The 17,174-nt window shown below is 42.3% G+C and overlaps 1 protein-coding gene across 2 annotated transcripts in view; it reads right to left on the bottom strand.

Annotated features, from left to right (window-relative positions):
- Nucleotides 1-17,174, bottom strand: part of PPP4R1 (protein phosphatase 4 regulatory subunit 1) — a 114,414-nt gene that overhangs the window by 95,625 nt on the left and 1,615 nt on the right. Inside the window, exons 2-6 of one of the 2 annotated variants that reach the window (XM_075314542.1) lie at nt 16,586-16,630; nt 5,844-5,928; nt 3,773-3,879; nt 3,482-3,624; nt 2,904-3,050 (exon numbers count right to left, since the gene is read on the bottom strand). In XM_075314542.1, the coding sequence (XP_075170657.1) occupies nt 2,904-3,050; nt 3,482-3,624; nt 3,773-3,879; nt 5,844-5,928; nt 16,586-16,630 (527 nt within the window). Of the gene's footprint in view, nt 1-2,903; nt 3,051-3,481; nt 3,625-3,772; nt 3,880-5,843; nt 5,980-16,585; nt 16,631-17,174 lie in introns of both variants that reach the window. The other variant, XM_075314541.1, reaches the window with a different exon arrangement.

The raw sequence follows: 17,174 nt of genomic DNA on the forward strand, positions 1-17,174 counted from the left end.
TGCGTGCATGTGTGCCTCCTTCGCACAAAGCATAAAAACTGAGGAGCCCGTGATGCACGGGGGGTGTATAGGCAGAAGGGGAGGGGCTTTACACTTTTAAGTGTAATACTTTGTGTGGCCTCCGGAGGCAGAAGCTATACACCCAATTGTCTGGGTCTCCCAATGGAGCGACAAAGAAAAAAAATTTGATTATAAATGGATTATAAAATCAAGCAAGTTTTCGCTCAATTTCTTTGTGATCATCACTTGGGCATCAGTTTTTCATGCCCGCATTATAGTCTATGTTATAGTTTACATGTCAGTTTTATTTTTTCTGGGAAAGAGAGTGTGCACAAAAATAGAGATAAAAACAAACAAAAATTGAGACTTCTCTTTGATCCAACTTGTGGATCAAAACTAGCCCAATTCAATAAAAAAAAAATGGATTTGTTAACCTGTAGATTTGTTTGAGAAACTTTTCTTTGCGTTTTTTTATGTTTCTGTTTCCACCATCAAAGCAGCATCAATTTGTCTTGATTTTTTAACAAGTTTCTCCTTCCATTAGAGTTAGATGGTATTAGGCTATGTTCACACACTGCGTTTTTTACCTGCGTTTTTGGTCCGTTTTTGCTGCAGAAATTTCTTGAGAAATTCTTGTAATCTTTCTGCAGACATTCCCCTGCAAAACCTATGGCAAAAAAAAATTAGCTGTGCGCACACTGCGTTTTTTTCTTAAGAAAATTCTTTCAGTAGAATTTCTTAAGAAAAAGAATGAGCATGTCACTTCTTTTCTGCAGCTAACTGCGTTAGTTACCATAGATAATTGGCACAATAACGCAGGGAGCAACCAGCGGTAAAAACGCACCAAAAACGCACCGAAAACGCGGCAAAAACACAGGTGCGTTTTTGGTGCGTTTTTTTAACGCAGGTGCACTAATCCTTCACTCTTAAGAAATTTCTTAAGAAAAATCATTTTTCTAGTGTGAACATAGCCTTACAGTGCCATTTTTATTTGTTAATCAGACTATTCACCTGACTCAATAAGTACAATTCTTCAAAAACTGAACATGCTTACAAATGTGTGTGCAGAGCCAGCTGTCACTCAAGTGCCAGGGAGCGATTACAGCTGTGCTCATGTGTAGTGAGCGGTGACTAACTGCTCCCTGCACCACCACAATGACTGGAAGAGTGGCTGCAGGAAGAATAAAACTTCATTTTCTCCCTGAAGCTGCTGCTCCAGTAAAACAAGCAAGCAGGATTTAAATGCTATATACCTACATATTAACAATCTATCGGAGTAACGCTGGTTTCACATCAGCGTTTTCCTGCTGCACTCTTAGATCCGGCACAAGGACAGTACAGTACATTCAAGTTCGCTGGCAAGCTCCGGGTACATGCGGTCATGTGACCAGAGCATGTGACAGCATGTGACCGGGGCTTGCCGCACTATCTGTGAACTGTATTGTACTATATTGCCCTTATGCCGGATCCGGCAGTGCGGCAGAACACCGCTGATGTGTTTGTGCCCTTAGTAGCAATTTTTTGGAGGGGACAGGTTCCATTTAAATATCGAACACTAGATTCACATGTAGCAATGCTGGGTGGCAGAGAGCTGCACCATGATCTAATCCCTTAAGGAACTGTACTCCTTAGGACCCTTTTATTTATTTTTTTCGGAGGGGTTGGGGGGTATGGGTGGTGTTATTTTTTGCAGAACAAGTTGTAGTTTCAAATTACTTTAACATACAATATAATAGGAAAAAAATCCACGCAAGGTCAAATTTCAAATTGCACGATTGTTTTTCCACCTTTGTTTTTAAGCCATTCATAGTGTGGTAAAAATGATGGGGCAACATGATTCTTCAGGTCAGAATGATTAAATGATTATAGTGATACCAAACTAATCCAGTTACTTAGTGGAGAAAAAAAAATTCTGAATTTTTTAAACAAATTTTGTTTAGGTCGCCACTTTTTGAGCCTTGTAACTTCTTTTTTTAAATTTTTCCATTGATTGATCCATAAAGCTCGTTTCACACATCTGGCCTTTCGCCGGATTGCCGGATCCGGCACACTCCAGTACAGTGTAATACAGTACAATGGCATCAAGACTGTCATGTGACCGGAGCTTGCCGGCGCCATTGTACAGTATTACACTGTACTGGAGTGTGAAACGGGCCTAAGAGGGCTTGTTTTTGTGCATCCTGGAGGTTACCTTTGTATTACCATTTTTGAAGTGCATAAAAGTTTAGTTTTTTTTTTTCAGTGAGGACCAAAATAAATATTTTTTCCCCAGGACTGCTTTAATTTTTAGTCCTCTTAGGGAATCAGAGCCTGCTATCGCTTATACTACATATTGTGCACACGACAGTTCGATGAAGCCCAGTCACTGTCTGAACTTCATAGAACCATCAAGAAAGCAGTTAAGGGGGCCTTCAACAGGTCCCCTGGCTGCCATAGTCATCAATCGGTTCCCTGCAATGATGTTTCAGGAGGGTTACTGCGGCATTATTTAAATGCTGCTGTTACTGGACATCAGCATTTCAGTGGATAAACTGCAAAAAAAAAAATAATAAAAAAATCAGACCAAGCTCCTGTCAGTGCAGTTACAGGCAGATGCCGACTATATAACAGCCGGCATCTGCCTTGTATGAAGCAGGCTCAGCTCCTGATCTTGTATGTCACAGGCATTTAATGGATTAAATGAATAGTTCAATCCAATATGTATACTTATGTATGGATAATGATGAACAAATACATGAAAAAACAAAAAAACACAAAACAAAAAAAACCCAAACCACATTTCTGTTGAGGTTACCCAGAATCCAGACTGTGAAATACATGTAGCAGAAATTGCATTGGACAATGTCAATTTAACAGTACTAGACACACAAAACAAAAAAACCCCCCGCAAATCTTAAACTCACCGCTACAGCTTCCGTCTTGACATCGTCATTGCTGTCTGGGGCAGTGAGATCGATGAGCACTGGACACACTTTACTCTCCACATCGGACCGTTCAATCAGTTCCTGTTCAAGTAACACCAGCAAAGCTGCCTGACTCGTCTTTCTAACCTGAAACATTTAAATGACACACTATATCATTAAAGCCCCTTCATTTGGGCCAAGAAAATTGTAGCCAAGTCTAGAAGCCAGCTGAAAAAAAAATGGACACCGTATCCACATGTAGTACAGTGTGGTCTACACGGTGACAAGAGGCATAAAAGGCCTGCGGGGCACAGTGAATGCAAAAAAAAAAAATCTGGTTGAGAACACCTGTAATGTAAAAACCACAAATGTACCTGCAAAGGTGTGCTATGGCCACCAAATTAATCACAGCAAGCCAACCGTCCCTAGACTCCTGCTACATGTATAAGAAATGGTCACTTAATGTAGAGGGGAAAAAAAACTTGGCTGGCAGAGCAGATTGGGACGATTGTAAGTACATTTTGAACCCTAAACATTTCAGATTTTTGTATAAAAAAAAAAAAAAAAAAAAGTCAAACCTGGTTATTCTGGTCAGCGAGATACCGCACTACAATGGGTAAAAGATATTTGGAGAAAGCATGGGGAATTGATGGCCTGTTTTCTTGGCAGAACATTGCAAGGTGAGGCACTTGTTCCATGAGTTCAGCACGTACTGTGGGCTCTGCACAGGAATAAGAGTGTTCAGTATTACATAGAGCAGATTGTGTCACATAAGTGGTCAGTAATAGGAAGTGACTAGCACAGTTCAAGCGACACACACACATTGCAGGACAGCTTGGACAGGTTCGGTGTCATAAATGAGCACATACCGGAATCTTCTGAGAGTTTTGTAACCCTTTCTAGCACAGCGATACAATCCTTCTCATCGTCACTGACTTCTTTTAAGGTGTCCAGTAAACTTCGTGCAACCATTTGTCTGCAACGCAAAGAGGGAAAATTAGAGATGGACATCTATACATATAAAAAAACTAACTAGGGAATCTGCAGATACATTAGGAACAGAATGGACATTGTTCTGCTTCCACGCTCCACCAACAGGCTCATAGCTTTGCATTAGGATTCAGTGAACATCTGCAATGAAGATCTAAGACATGGAATAGGATGCCCGTGTCTTGCCACAAGAGAAATCAGCTGGTTTGAGGAGGACATTGCAATGATATAAGCTGCTTCAAATTCTAACATCTCCATGTGTTCTTTGGCCAATAAGAGAGACTAACAAGCTTCCTAATGTGGAAGAAATCAATTCAATGTCCTCTATGTAAAACAGTAATTTAGGAAAGCCTTACATATATGTGCATATTTAACAGAAACTGCCATGCTTTTGTTAGTAAGGGTCAAATGGTCATAAAGGGAACCAACCACCAAGAGTTCACTATATGAAGTAAAGGCAGTGCTATACTGGCACTAGGATGCCGTATCCAAGCATACTTTTGTTGGAAGATCAGATCCTTGATTGCTGTAATATCTGTAATCAAAGTTCCAGAAAATCCCATCACCTTTGATTGATGTGTGTGTCGGGCCTTTGTGGGTCAGGTCCTCAGTGTATATTCCGCGTCCTGCATCCTCTAGGTCATTCCTCTTTTCTTTATTTAAAGAGGTTATCCACTACTTTTATATTGATGGTCTATCCTTAGGACAGGTTATCAATGTCTGATCAGCACGGTGTCCGACACTACACCCCCCCGCAAATCAGCTGTTCTCGGTCCAAGCGGCAGCAGCAGACAGACAGAAATGCTCAGTTCCAGAGCTGGTCAGTCTTCTGATAGCGGCTGAGAAAGGGTACCGCACAGCCTCCTCCTATTTAATACAATGGGAGGCAGATGTCCAGTACCTGGCAGTGGCCATTATCAAAACATGGAGCCACTCCAAAACTGAGCATTTCTAGCTGTCGGCTGTTTACTGCCACAGACGCGACAGAACAGCTGATCAGCGGGTGTGCGGAGTGTCGGACTCCGGCCAATCAGACTCTGATTTTCTATCCTAAGGAAAGGCCATCACTGTAAACGTAGTGGACAACCCCTTTAAATATCGTACCACATCGCAATTGTTGCTGTTGGCAGCGCGTGCGCATTGCCACATTAATGAGGTATTCATTAAAATGGCGCCAGAGGCCGCGCATGTGCGTACTGCAGTCTATCACACTATTTTATTGAGGACAATGTGAAGAATATGAGCAGCAAGGGTGCATGCGCAGATGTAAAAAAAAAAAAAAAAAAAAAAAAATATGCGGATGCCACTCTACTGATCATCTGCCTGGGTCAGTGGTCGATCCCATTTCTTACAGTGTTCTTGCCCCATGATCACTCAAACCATTCAGTGTTCACTGTGGTGACACAAACATGTCATTGCTGCGCCCACTGACTGGATACCTGGGTAGGGGGATCAGTGTGTGAGTTTTATTTTTGAGAACACCCTCAAGCACTTTGTTAAAAATAATGACATAAAAATAATGACATGAAAATAAATACAGTATATTGCATTTCCTTGCTGGTACTAAAATTACAGCCTTTATGAGGCTGCATTCAGACAAGGCATAAAATGCCGGAAATCCAGCCTGAAACCCCACATGACAATCCGTGTCAAATATTCATGCACTGCATGCAGCTTTACTACTATCAAAAAGGTGGGCACAGCATAAATATAGTGAATGCTTCACTCACGGTGTAAAGGTCAATACAGAACAAGAGTAGTAAGAAGTGACTAAATGCACCCGTAATTCTACCTATGGCAAGTCTGCGTGCACCCTCCATGATGTGTGCTAACGGGGTATGTCCATGTCAATGGTGATTATTGTGGCTTCCATTACAACAAGATCTCCCCCCAATGTACATTTGAACACAGTTTAGTGAATGAGGATGAAAGCTGCAGGTACATACAGACCTGTTAAATATGTTTTCACTTGCAGCGTACTTGTCCAATCTTCCAAGAGGTGTCAACATTTCATCTTGTGAGACGAAGTCCAAGGCTGAAGGTATAATAATCACATCAGACTCTGAGCTGTAGTCATCCACACCAACTAGCAGAAACATCAGAAACATGGCTTGAAAAATCAAGATACATTAAACTACCAAATGCTGGTGATATAAGTGTGGTGGTCTGTTCTCCATAAAGATCAAGACCATCTCTGCCACCATGACCTGAAAAGCAACACAACTCCATGACCTCTATTAGGATGCCTCAGGACAAATGACAAAAACATATCACCGCTGTGCACGCCCCCAGGACTGAAAACAGGCGGCTCCAGGGAGAAAGTCAGAGTTCATTTCCTCTTGGTAGCCATTATTTCATTAAGGTGGCCAGGCAGTATTTTAACAGCATTTATATGCATATTAACACTTTATATGGTAAAGTTAAATAGCAGTTTTTGCACGACAGGTTCCCTTTAATCAGTCTTTGCAAAGTTATGAATCTTTATAGTATACTCCATTACCTCATCTAGCTTCCTTTTCTTCAAATGACTTGTCCATGACAGGCTAGCATATATCTCTACTCCTGTGTGAGCTTCTCTGCCCCCCTTTGCCTTGCTCAGACACCATTTACACACCCTCTCGCTGTCTGAGCATGAAGGGAGGAAGAGGAGAGCACAGAAGCTCACACAGGGGTATGGATTAGAGTGGGTTCAGGTCAATTCGAACGATCCAGTCTATCGACCAAGCGAGTACACTGAGAATCGTCTCCTGCCTGATGGTATCTGACTCTCAGGGCTCCTGTCCAAAGGCCATTGATAACCATTGTGGTGGATGAACCAGGTCCTGCAAATCGATGTTCACCAACTCTAATGCATAACATATGAGCATCATAGGAGACCATCATTTGTACTATATATTACTGTATATTGTACTATATACACAATACATTTCGTAGACACATAATGTATGTACTGTATATACAAATACACAAAAATTAAAAGGCTGCAAAATTGACAGTTTCTCTCTTTATAGCTATGTTTGAGTAAAATGTAAATTGTTCTTTTATTCTATAAACTACTGACAATATATCTCCGAATTTCCAAGCAATAAATTTTCTATTTTCTGAAAATGAGAAATGGTCAAAATAACAAACAAATGTATTGGTTTTATACCTCAAATACTGCAAAGAAAACAAGTTCATAATCATTTAGAAACAACAGTACTAATGTTTTAACTCTGGAAGAGTTCAGAAATCAATATTTTGTGGAATAACCATGATTTTTAATCACAGCTTTCATGTGTTTTGGCATGCTTTCCACCAGTCTTTCACACTGCTTTTGGGTGACCTTATGCCACCCCTGGTGCAAAACATTTAAGCAGTTCTTTGTTTAATGGCTTGTGACTATCCATCTCCTCTTGATTACATTCCAGAGGTTTTCAATGGGGTTCAGGTCTGGAGATTGGGCTGGCCATGACAAGATTTTGATGTGGTGGTCCTTCATCCACATATTTGATCTAGCTGGATATATCTCTCACAGTAATATAATATAATATAATAATATATATAAAATGTGAACAGGTGCGTATCTGGATGGTGTGAAGGGGCGCTGGGCTGGTATTGCAATGGCCATTATAATATTGGAAATACCTCCATTTATGTTATAAGGTAGAATTTATTTTGTTTTTTTACAGTGTGCGCCTGGAATTATATATACATATACATACACACACATATATACATACACATATCCACACACACAGTACAGACCAAAAGTTTGGACACACCTCATTCAGAGAGTTTTCTTTATTTTCATGACTTTGTAGATTCCCATTTATGGCATCGAAACTATGAATTAACACATGTGAAATTAAATACTTAACAAAAAGTGTGAAACAACTGAAAATATGTCTTATAGTCTAGGTTCTTCAAAGTAGCCTTCTTTTGCTTTGATTACTGCTTTGCACACTCTTGGCATTCTCTTGATGAGTTTCAAGAGGTAGTCACCGGAAATGGTTTTCACTTCACAGGTGTGCCCTGTTAGGGTTAATACGTGGGATTTCTTGCCTTATAAATGGGGTTGGGACCATCAGTTGTGTTGTGTAGAAGTCTGGTGGATACAAAGCTGATAGTCCTACTGAATAGACTGTTAGAATTTGTATTATGGCAAGAAAAAAAGCAGCTAAGTAAAGAAAAACGAGTGGCCATCATTACTTTAAGAAATGAAGGTCAGTCAGTCCGAAAAATTGTGAAAACTTTGATGGTTTTTGACAATGCACTTGGGAACACTTTCAAACGCTACAAAAAAACTGACTCACATGAGGACCGCCCCAGGAAAGGAAGACCAAGAGTCACCTCTGCTGCGGAGGATAAGTTTATCAGAGTCACCAGCCTCAAAAATCGCAGGTTAACAGCAGCTCCGATTAGAGACCAGGTCAATGCCACACAGAGTTCTAGCAGCAAACACACCTCTAGAACAACTATTAAAGAGGAGACTTTGTGCAGCAGGCCTTCACGGTAAAATAGCTGCAAGGAAACCACTGCTAAGGACAGACAAGCATAAGAAACTTGTTTGGGCTAAAGAACACAAGGAATGGACATTAGACAAGTGGAAATCTGTGCTTTGTTCTGATGAGTCCAAATTTGAGATCTTTGAATCCAACCACCGTCTCTGTGCAACACAGAAAAGGTGAACGGATGGACTCTACATGCCTGGTTCCCATCGTGAAGCATGGAGGAGGAGGTGTGATGGTGTGGGGGTGCTTTGCTGGTGACACTGTTAGGGATTTATTCAAAATTGAAGGCATACTGAACCAGCATGGCTACTACAGCATCTTGCAGCGACGTGCTATTCCATCTGGTTTGTGTTTAGTTGTACCATCATTTATTTTTCAACAGGACAATGACCCCAAACACACCTCCAGGCTGTGTAAGAGCTATTTGACTAAGAAGGAGAGTGATGGGGTGCTACGCCAGATGACCTGGCCTCCAAAGTCACCAGACCTAAACCCAATCGAGATGGTTTTGGGGGTGAGCTGGACCGCAGAGTGAAGGCAAAAGGGCCAACAAGTGCTAAGCATCTCTGGGAACTCCTTCAAGACTGTTGGAAGACCATTTCCAGTGACTACCTCTTGAAGCTCATCAACAGAATGCCAAGAGTGTGCAAAGCAGTAATCAAAGCAAAAGGTGGCTACTTTGAAGAACCTAGAATATAAGACATATTTTCAGTTGCTGCACCCTTTTTTCTTAAGAATTTCATTCCACATGTGTTAATTCTTAGTTTTGATGCCTCCAATGTGAATCTACAATTTTCAGAGTCATGAAAATAAAAGAAAACTCTTTGAATGAGAAGGTGTGTCCAATCTTTTGCGCCGTATTGTAATATATATATTATATATACACATACATACACATATATACACACACACAAACATATACACACACATACAATATATTGAATTGCCCCCTTTCTTGTAAAAATTGTGAGATGACAATCAAAAAGTAAATAACCCATAAAAAGAAAACGTAATGACAGCAATGCCATTTTTCCGGCTGTTAAAAGCATAAAAAAAAAAAAAAAAAGCAATAAAAAGTCACATTCTAAAAAACGTCAAAGTTGCCAGCTTCCCGCACATAAAAATATGAATATAATCCTTCATACAGTCCCATCAACGATCAGAATTTTGTAAAAAGTTCTGAATTCTTTTCACTACTATTAAAGGGAACCTGTCATCAGGAATTTGGCTTTCAACCTAAACGTTTCCCCCTCTGCAGCTCGTGGGCTGCATTCTAGGAAGGTTTTTGTACTTTTTGTGCCCCTTTTTAAACCAAAATAAACACTTTATAAACTTGTACCTTTCTGTTTGAAAATCTTGTTAATTTTCCATGGGGGCGGGCCGTGTGGCGTCCGTTGCTGTAGCTTACGCCGTCCCCCATGCTCCAAATCATCACTCATAACGCCGCCCACTGCGCCGAGGTCCCGTGCACGCCGGGACACCTAGTGACGTGGTCGCAGGCACGAGAGTATGGGCGGCGCTGTGATTGCATCGCAAGTGCGCGCCCATACTCTCGTGTGCGCGCTCTCCCCCACTGCCTCCAGCGTTCTGCGCCGGCCCGACGTCACCTCCTTCCCATCGTACCCTGCAGCAGGAAATAGATGGGAGGAGCGGAGCACAGAAGAAGCAGAGGATCTGAGCGACGTACAGAGGGGAGAGCGCGCACACGAGAGTATGGGCGCGCACTTGCGATGCAATCACAGCGCCGCCCATACTCTCGTGCCTGCGACCACGTCACCAGGTGTCCCGGCGTGCACGGGACCTCGGCGCAGTGGGCGGCGTTATGAGGCATGATTTGGAGCATGGGGGACGGCGTAAGCTACAGCAACGGACGCCACACGGCCCGCCCCCATGGAAAATTAACAAGATTTTCAAACAGAAAGGTACAAGTTTATAAAGTGTTTATTTTGGTTTAAAAAGGGGGCACAAAAAGTACAAAAACCTTCCTAGAATGCAGCCCACGAGCTGCAGAGGGGGAAACGTTTAGGTTGAAAGCCAAATTCCTGATGACAGGTTCCCTTTAAAATACACACACACACACACACACACACACACACACTCTTGTGGTCACCACAGATATTACACAGTGTTTCTCTCGCTCGATTATCTATCCATCTATTTATCTACACACACGTAATATTAGTAGTAGTACTAATACACACCCACGCACAACATATAAATTTTTTATTTGTCCTGACCTGATGCATCACATCCCCCCAGAAAAAAACAAAAACCGCCAAAATCATTACATCCAACTTGAGTCCCCCCCTCTGTTTTTCAGTGCAGTATATGATAGAGTGAATTGTATAATTGAAAACTACAACTTGTCTCCCAAACAAAGCTCTCCTACAAATATGTTGATGGAAAAATAAAGTTAAAGGGGAGGAAAAAAGAATGAACGCACAGCATCTTTTCATTTTTTCACTTACAGCATCAATGTTTGGGCAGGACTATTGATTTGGACTAATGTAAACGTACATATTAGTTTGATCATGATGCATCCAAAGAAGCTAAATTCAAGCACATCAAGAGATTGGTCAGCTAATAAATTACATAACTAATAACTAACTAATAATCTAACGTCATGGGTAATACATTTTTTTATATTATTTATTTATTTATTTTTTTTTTTAAGAACCCTGCATAGTAATATTTCTTTGATCGTGCTCAAAATGTGTTAATAAATTGACATCTATGGTAGTTATTAAAGGGAACATCTCAGGTAACCCCCCCCCCCCCCCAAAAAAACAAAAACACTTAACCTGCAGATAAATTACAGTTAAACTCCAGGTTAATAGCGATATGAATCTGCCCGGCGGCCGCACTGAGAGCCCTGATGGAACTATGACAGCCTCAGGCTTTCAGTCATAGAGGCGGTGCCAGAGTAGCTTCAGTCGCTGCTCTCCATGCTGTAACTACACCCCCAGGACTGACTGACTGCTGGCTCAGCATTGGTACTTGCCTGTGTTGCCTCCATAAATCAAACTGCACTTGAATGTTCAGATTTGAAAAACTGACAGCATGGAGAAGATAAAAAATTATATATTTCTCCATCTTTACAACCGAGAGAATCGGATCACACTCTGAGAAGCATGATGGATCAGATTTTCTCACATGTAGAAAAAAAAACAGCAAAACAAAAAACAAACAGTCGTCTGCAGGAGCCCATGCACAGGAGTGCTTGGTTGACCGAATGCTACTGGTGTCCGTTTAAAAATTAGACATGCCGGTTCCTTTGCTACCCTGAATATTGTGTTGGCCTCAATGAAACAGACATCGATGTTTGTCTAAGGCGTATAAATAGTGGCTAAATCATGGCAGGCTGCCTTACTGAAGCAGACAGGGAGAAAGTGAAGTTTTATTCTTTCTGCAGCTGCTCGCTTCCAGTCACCTGGGTGATGCACTTAGCCCCCGTTCATTATCATAAGGGAGTGAGAAACTATCACTCGACAGCACATTGATTGACAACCTGCGCTGCACACACACGCAATATGTGCACAGTGCAGAGCTGCTCATCAGTTAAGGTTCAGGAAGCGATCACAGAGTGCTCAGTGTGTGGCCAATAGCGGTTTTATGGAGGAGGCTCCCGTTAAATGGTTAATGTTTGATGGCTTTAGTTTTACTTTACTTTTGTTGAGGTGTATGGAACTAAAAGCAAAGACTTTTTTTTTTCAAAATGACAATTGGACAAAGGCCAAATTGTTAAATAATTCAAGAGCCACAAATGTACATTTGCTAAGCACTGCAAACAGTTAAGGCAAATTAGAACATCATGTACTTTTCAATCCACAAGCGAATGCAAAAACTGGAATGTGTCAGCAGTTAGGGCCTGATAACGTTTTACATTTTATAAGGTTTATCCTGCAAAGTGCAGTAAATGTACACGTTAAGATCCCCATACACATTAGATAGAAGTTGACCAAAGGTGCCAACATTTTGCTTCATACACATTCTATATATAAAGAGGGCCTTACAACTAGAGATAAGCAGACCCATCCAAGTTTAGTGGGTTCAGCCGGACTTTAGATAAAAGTTTTGTTCTGGACCCAAACTTGACTTGAACCTCATTGGAAGCCACTGATTGGGCAGTTTGGGCCTCTGCCCACATACGGGCAGCCATAAAAAGAGCACTTCCGGGGAAAGAGGGGTTTTTCATGCCCAACAGTACCCTCAGCGCGAGCCAGTGAAACACTGCAAGCAGCTCGTACTAGGTCGAGAACCGAGCGCACCCGAGCACAGCGATGCTCGCTAGAGTGGCTTGCATATGTAAAGCATCCGAATTCGGATTTTATTTCTTAAGTCTGTGTTCGGTATGAAAGTTTGGGTTCGGGCATTTCTATTCAACTCCTCCCCGACAAAAAATGGGGAACAGAAAGATCCGACTTATTGAAATTCAAGGTCCAATCCATCACTTTTAAATAGCTTTTGATAATGTACTTGCTAAACAGATGCCATAATAGCCTATGGGTGACAAATGCCTAACAATGGCAATCTGCAGGTTGAACTACAAAGTCATCAGGGTAACAGATTATTCAGGAAAAGCGATGGAAAAGCCTATAATGCATCTGTTAAAGGAAACCTGTCAGTTCACAAACTGTGGGTGGCATGAATCGCAGGCTGACTGCATGATTAGTGACAGGTATATTATTCTCTGAAACACTCTGATATTTCAGAGAATATATACCTTGAAGATCCCAGTTCCGTAGCTAGAGACCAGATTACTCCTGATCCACTCCCGGTCAGTTCTTTCCTATGCTACTAGAAGTGATTGACGTGTCCTCTTGTGTGTACATACTGAGAGACCTGTCAATCACCTCTAGAAGCACCACTAGTAAGAACTGATCATGTGGCAGAGCTGGATTACTCTAATCTCCAACTATGGACCGTTGCCAGATCTTCAAAGCATATCTTCTCTGGAACATCAGAGCATTTCAGAGAATAAGATACGTGACTGCAATTGTGCAGCCAAGCTGCGACTGGTGCTGCCCGTCCCTTGGCCAGCATAAACCACCTGATCGGTTCCCTTTCAGTTGACACCATATAATCTGCTAGGCATCGATTCCAGAAAAATTGGGCAGCATGCATCAGCTATGCCCATACAGAATACAGCTGCTGCAGTCACACCCGCGGATAGAAGGAAATCTTCATCTGCAAATATATAGGACTGTAAAAGGAGATGGACTTTTTCTGGCTGACCGTGTTGCTGGTGGAAAAGTGTTTGTGCCATGCTGTGGTAGTATTTATCAGTAGGTTTATTATGCGTTTCAAGTTCCTACCAACAGCTTTTTCAAAAAAATAAACTATATACCTGTATGTAGTGTTTTGTTGTTTGTTTGTTTTTTTATTTAAAAAAAAAACAAAAAAAAACGTTCGGTACCAACATGAGTTGCATAATAAAGCTACTATCAAATACTACCACAGTGTGGAACAACTACTTTTCCAGCAGCAGTGCGGTCAACCAGAAATATCTGTCTCCTTTTACTTCCTACTAACACATTCCCTATAAATAGAAGCAGCAGCCCCTTTAAAGTGTACAAATGAAAACCGATCATCGGAACTCATCCATGGCACAATTCTTCTTCTCTAGTATTCCAAAGTCATAAAATAGCAGTCACGGAGCAGCCGTGAGGGAAAGGAGTAAGAGGGCGCATAAAAGCACGGAGCTGAACGATGGCCATTTCATGCCAATTGGCGGGAAACGTGGTTACAGTAGGGTGGATCCATAGAAGAGCTGACTGGTGCGAAACGGCCGTCGCCCAGCTCGGTTCTACTGTCTGCACCCTCTCACCCCTTTCCCTCACGTCTGCTCCACGACTGTTTTATGAATTTGGAATAATAAAGAAGATTTGTACCATGGATGAGGGCCACTGATCTTTTTTTCGTTTGGATTCTCATTCACCCTCTCCAGGGATTGGCAAGCAGAGCACTACCAGTGTATCAGAGCCTGTAGAGAAGTGGTGAGAGCAGAGTGATACTTTCATTAATCAGGTGGTGCCATGTTCGTAGCGCTAGTTTCTTATGGACCAAACCTCTCTGTATCTCGCGCTATAGAAAGCATGTAACCTCATCACTCACTTCATCTTGTATTAAGCAGAATACTTACATTCAGTTAAAAACTTTTCATTTATGCACATTTTATTCAAAGTACATTGATAATTTAAGGGAACCTGTCATGTAAAAAAATGCTATTAGCCTGCATATAAGAGGTAATCTGCAGGTTAATACCGTCCTAAAACTGCCCGGCCCCTGCACTGAAAAATCGGCTACTTGGAGGAAAAACTTTACACCTCCTGGCAGCCGAGGTGTGGCAGGAGCAGTTTCAGTCACTGCTCAGTGTTCAGTGAGTGGAAGTTTTAAAACCTGGCATTGACTGACAGCCAGTTCTGTATTGCATCAGTGTTGAGCCGGCTGTCAGTCAGTGTCTGTGCATAGTTACAGTTGCCACTCACTGTATAGTGACCAACCAACTTCTCCGGCCGCGCCTCTATGGCCAGGCTCTGTATGGCATTAGCACGGCTTCAGAAAACTAATAACATTCAGATTAACCCCATATATTCAGATTTGTAGCATATATATATTTTTTTTTTTACATGACAAGTTTCCTTTAAACTCAATCACGCTTTACACACAAAACACTCATTTATTATCAAGATTGTACAACTATTCTTACAAGGATATTTGTTTTCAAGGGTACCTGTTACATGGAAAAATGCTATTACCTACATGGGGTTTATCTGCAGTTTAATAGCATTCTGAACCTTGACTGATCTGAATAGGAGGCAGATGTGCCGTACCCGGCTGCGGCCACCATCAGAAGACAAAGCAGCAGTGCAACTGAGCATTTCCAGCTTCCTGCTGCTGTCAGTTCCAAGAACAGCTGATTGGCGGAGGTGCGGGGTGTTGGACCCCAGCCGATCTGACATTGATAACCTATCCTAAAGATAGGCAATCAATATAAAAGTATGGGACAACCTCTTTAATCCTCTAGGCAACGTTCCGGTTTCAGTCATGGATGCGGACCAGGTTCAGTCCCCACTCTATGTATGGAAAGTGGTGGCTGCAGTCACCCCCTGCAGTGACTGACAGCCACTAAGCATTATGTCAGTCAGTGTGGGGGCATGGTTACTGCCACTGGTCTCCATATACAAAGCGCCACCCCCATGACTAAAACCCGAACACTGCTGGGAGGATTAAAGGGAGTACTTCTAAAGATCTTCTATCTTATGCTAATGAGCGCAGAAACTAGTCGCAAGGGTGTTATATCCCCATACTCATACTAGTCCGCCCTCTTACCATGTTAGCACGCCCACAGGGGTGTACTAACATGCTATTCAATTCAGCATCACGAGCAGTGACACGCGTACCTGTGTTCGTGCTTCTGAATGCCGGGCACTTCCGGTGATGCGCAGTATGAAGCAGGGTGTACGTGTCCCGGCTTCAGAGAGGTCTACTGCGCATGACTGGAAGTGCCCGGCATTCAGAAGCGTGAACACAGGTACGCGCGTCACCGCTGCATTGACTAGCGTGTTAGTACACCCCTGTGGGTGTGCTAACATGCTAAGAGAGTTGACTAGTTGGGGGATATAACGCCCTTGCGACTAGTCTCCGTGCTAATTAGCATAAGATAAAAAAAGACTTTTAGAAATACTTTTTCTAAAGATCTCATTATCTAGGCTAGTGTATACAGGGACATTTAGGCAGGGATTAGCAATATGCACCCAGAACTGCTCGAGGTTCTGGCTGCATATTGCACCTGACAGGTTCCCTTTAAAGTTCTTTTCCTCTTGGCAGTTGGGTTTAATTGGCTGGCGCTGGTCAGGTTTAGAATGTTATTAACCTGCAGCTTAACCCCATATCTGCAGGTTAATAGCATTTTCCCACGTGATCGGTTCCCTTCAAGTATACCAGCCTCATCAGGACCAAGAGCTATTTAAATCTGTATCGTGAAATCTAACAGATCAGTGTTAAACATACGATACCAGAAGGAACGTTAGAAAGATTGTCTGCACCTCCTGCTAATTGCTAGCGATTAGTCATACACTTGTGTATTTGAGACCATGACATAAGAGGGCATTTCTCACTGAATAATCAGCCGTATGATGCATTTCATATGGAGAGCTCATCGGATAAGTAAACGATACAAGTAAATTAAAAACTTACATCCATCTATTTCTTCCTGAACATCATCCTGCAGCAGCGACAAATCTACAAGAAACAGAGGTACAATTACACACGATGATAGAGACCGGGGACGGTGCCCGTACAGCACTACGAGTGCAGGATCACTTATGAGTAAGGCTGCTTTCACACTACGTCTTTTTAACATGCGTCCTGAACGTTTTTTTGCTGCAAAAGCGGATCCTGCTTTTACAGCAAAAAATGCATGCAAACGCATGTGTTACTTTGCAGGATCCTGTCACTGGATGTTTAGGGGCGGGCATTGGAGTCATGTGATCGGGAATGATGGGAACTAAACGTGCCAGAATGGGAGCCGGCATCTGACAGCTGCGAGGCTCGTAACCAAGGTAAACATCCGGTATACTTGCTTGGATACCCGATATTTACTTTGGTTACAAGCGTCTGCAGCTGCTAGGAGCCGGCTCCCTGCACACGTTACCAACGTAAACATCGGGTAACTAAGATAAGTGGTTACCCGATATTTACCTTGGTTACGAGTGTCCACAGCTCTCAGGTGGGAGAGAGAGACAGGAGAGGGAGGGGGAGAGACAGAGAGAGAGGGGGAGAGACA

Source organism: Anomaloglossus baeobatrachus, chromosome 6, assembly GCF_048569485.1.
Source record: "Anomaloglossus baeobatrachus isolate aAnoBae1 chromosome 6, aAnoBae1.hap1, whole genome shotgun sequence".
Lineage (NCBI taxonomy): Eukaryota > Metazoa > Chordata > Amphibia > Anura > Aromobatidae > Anomaloglossus > Anomaloglossus baeobatrachus.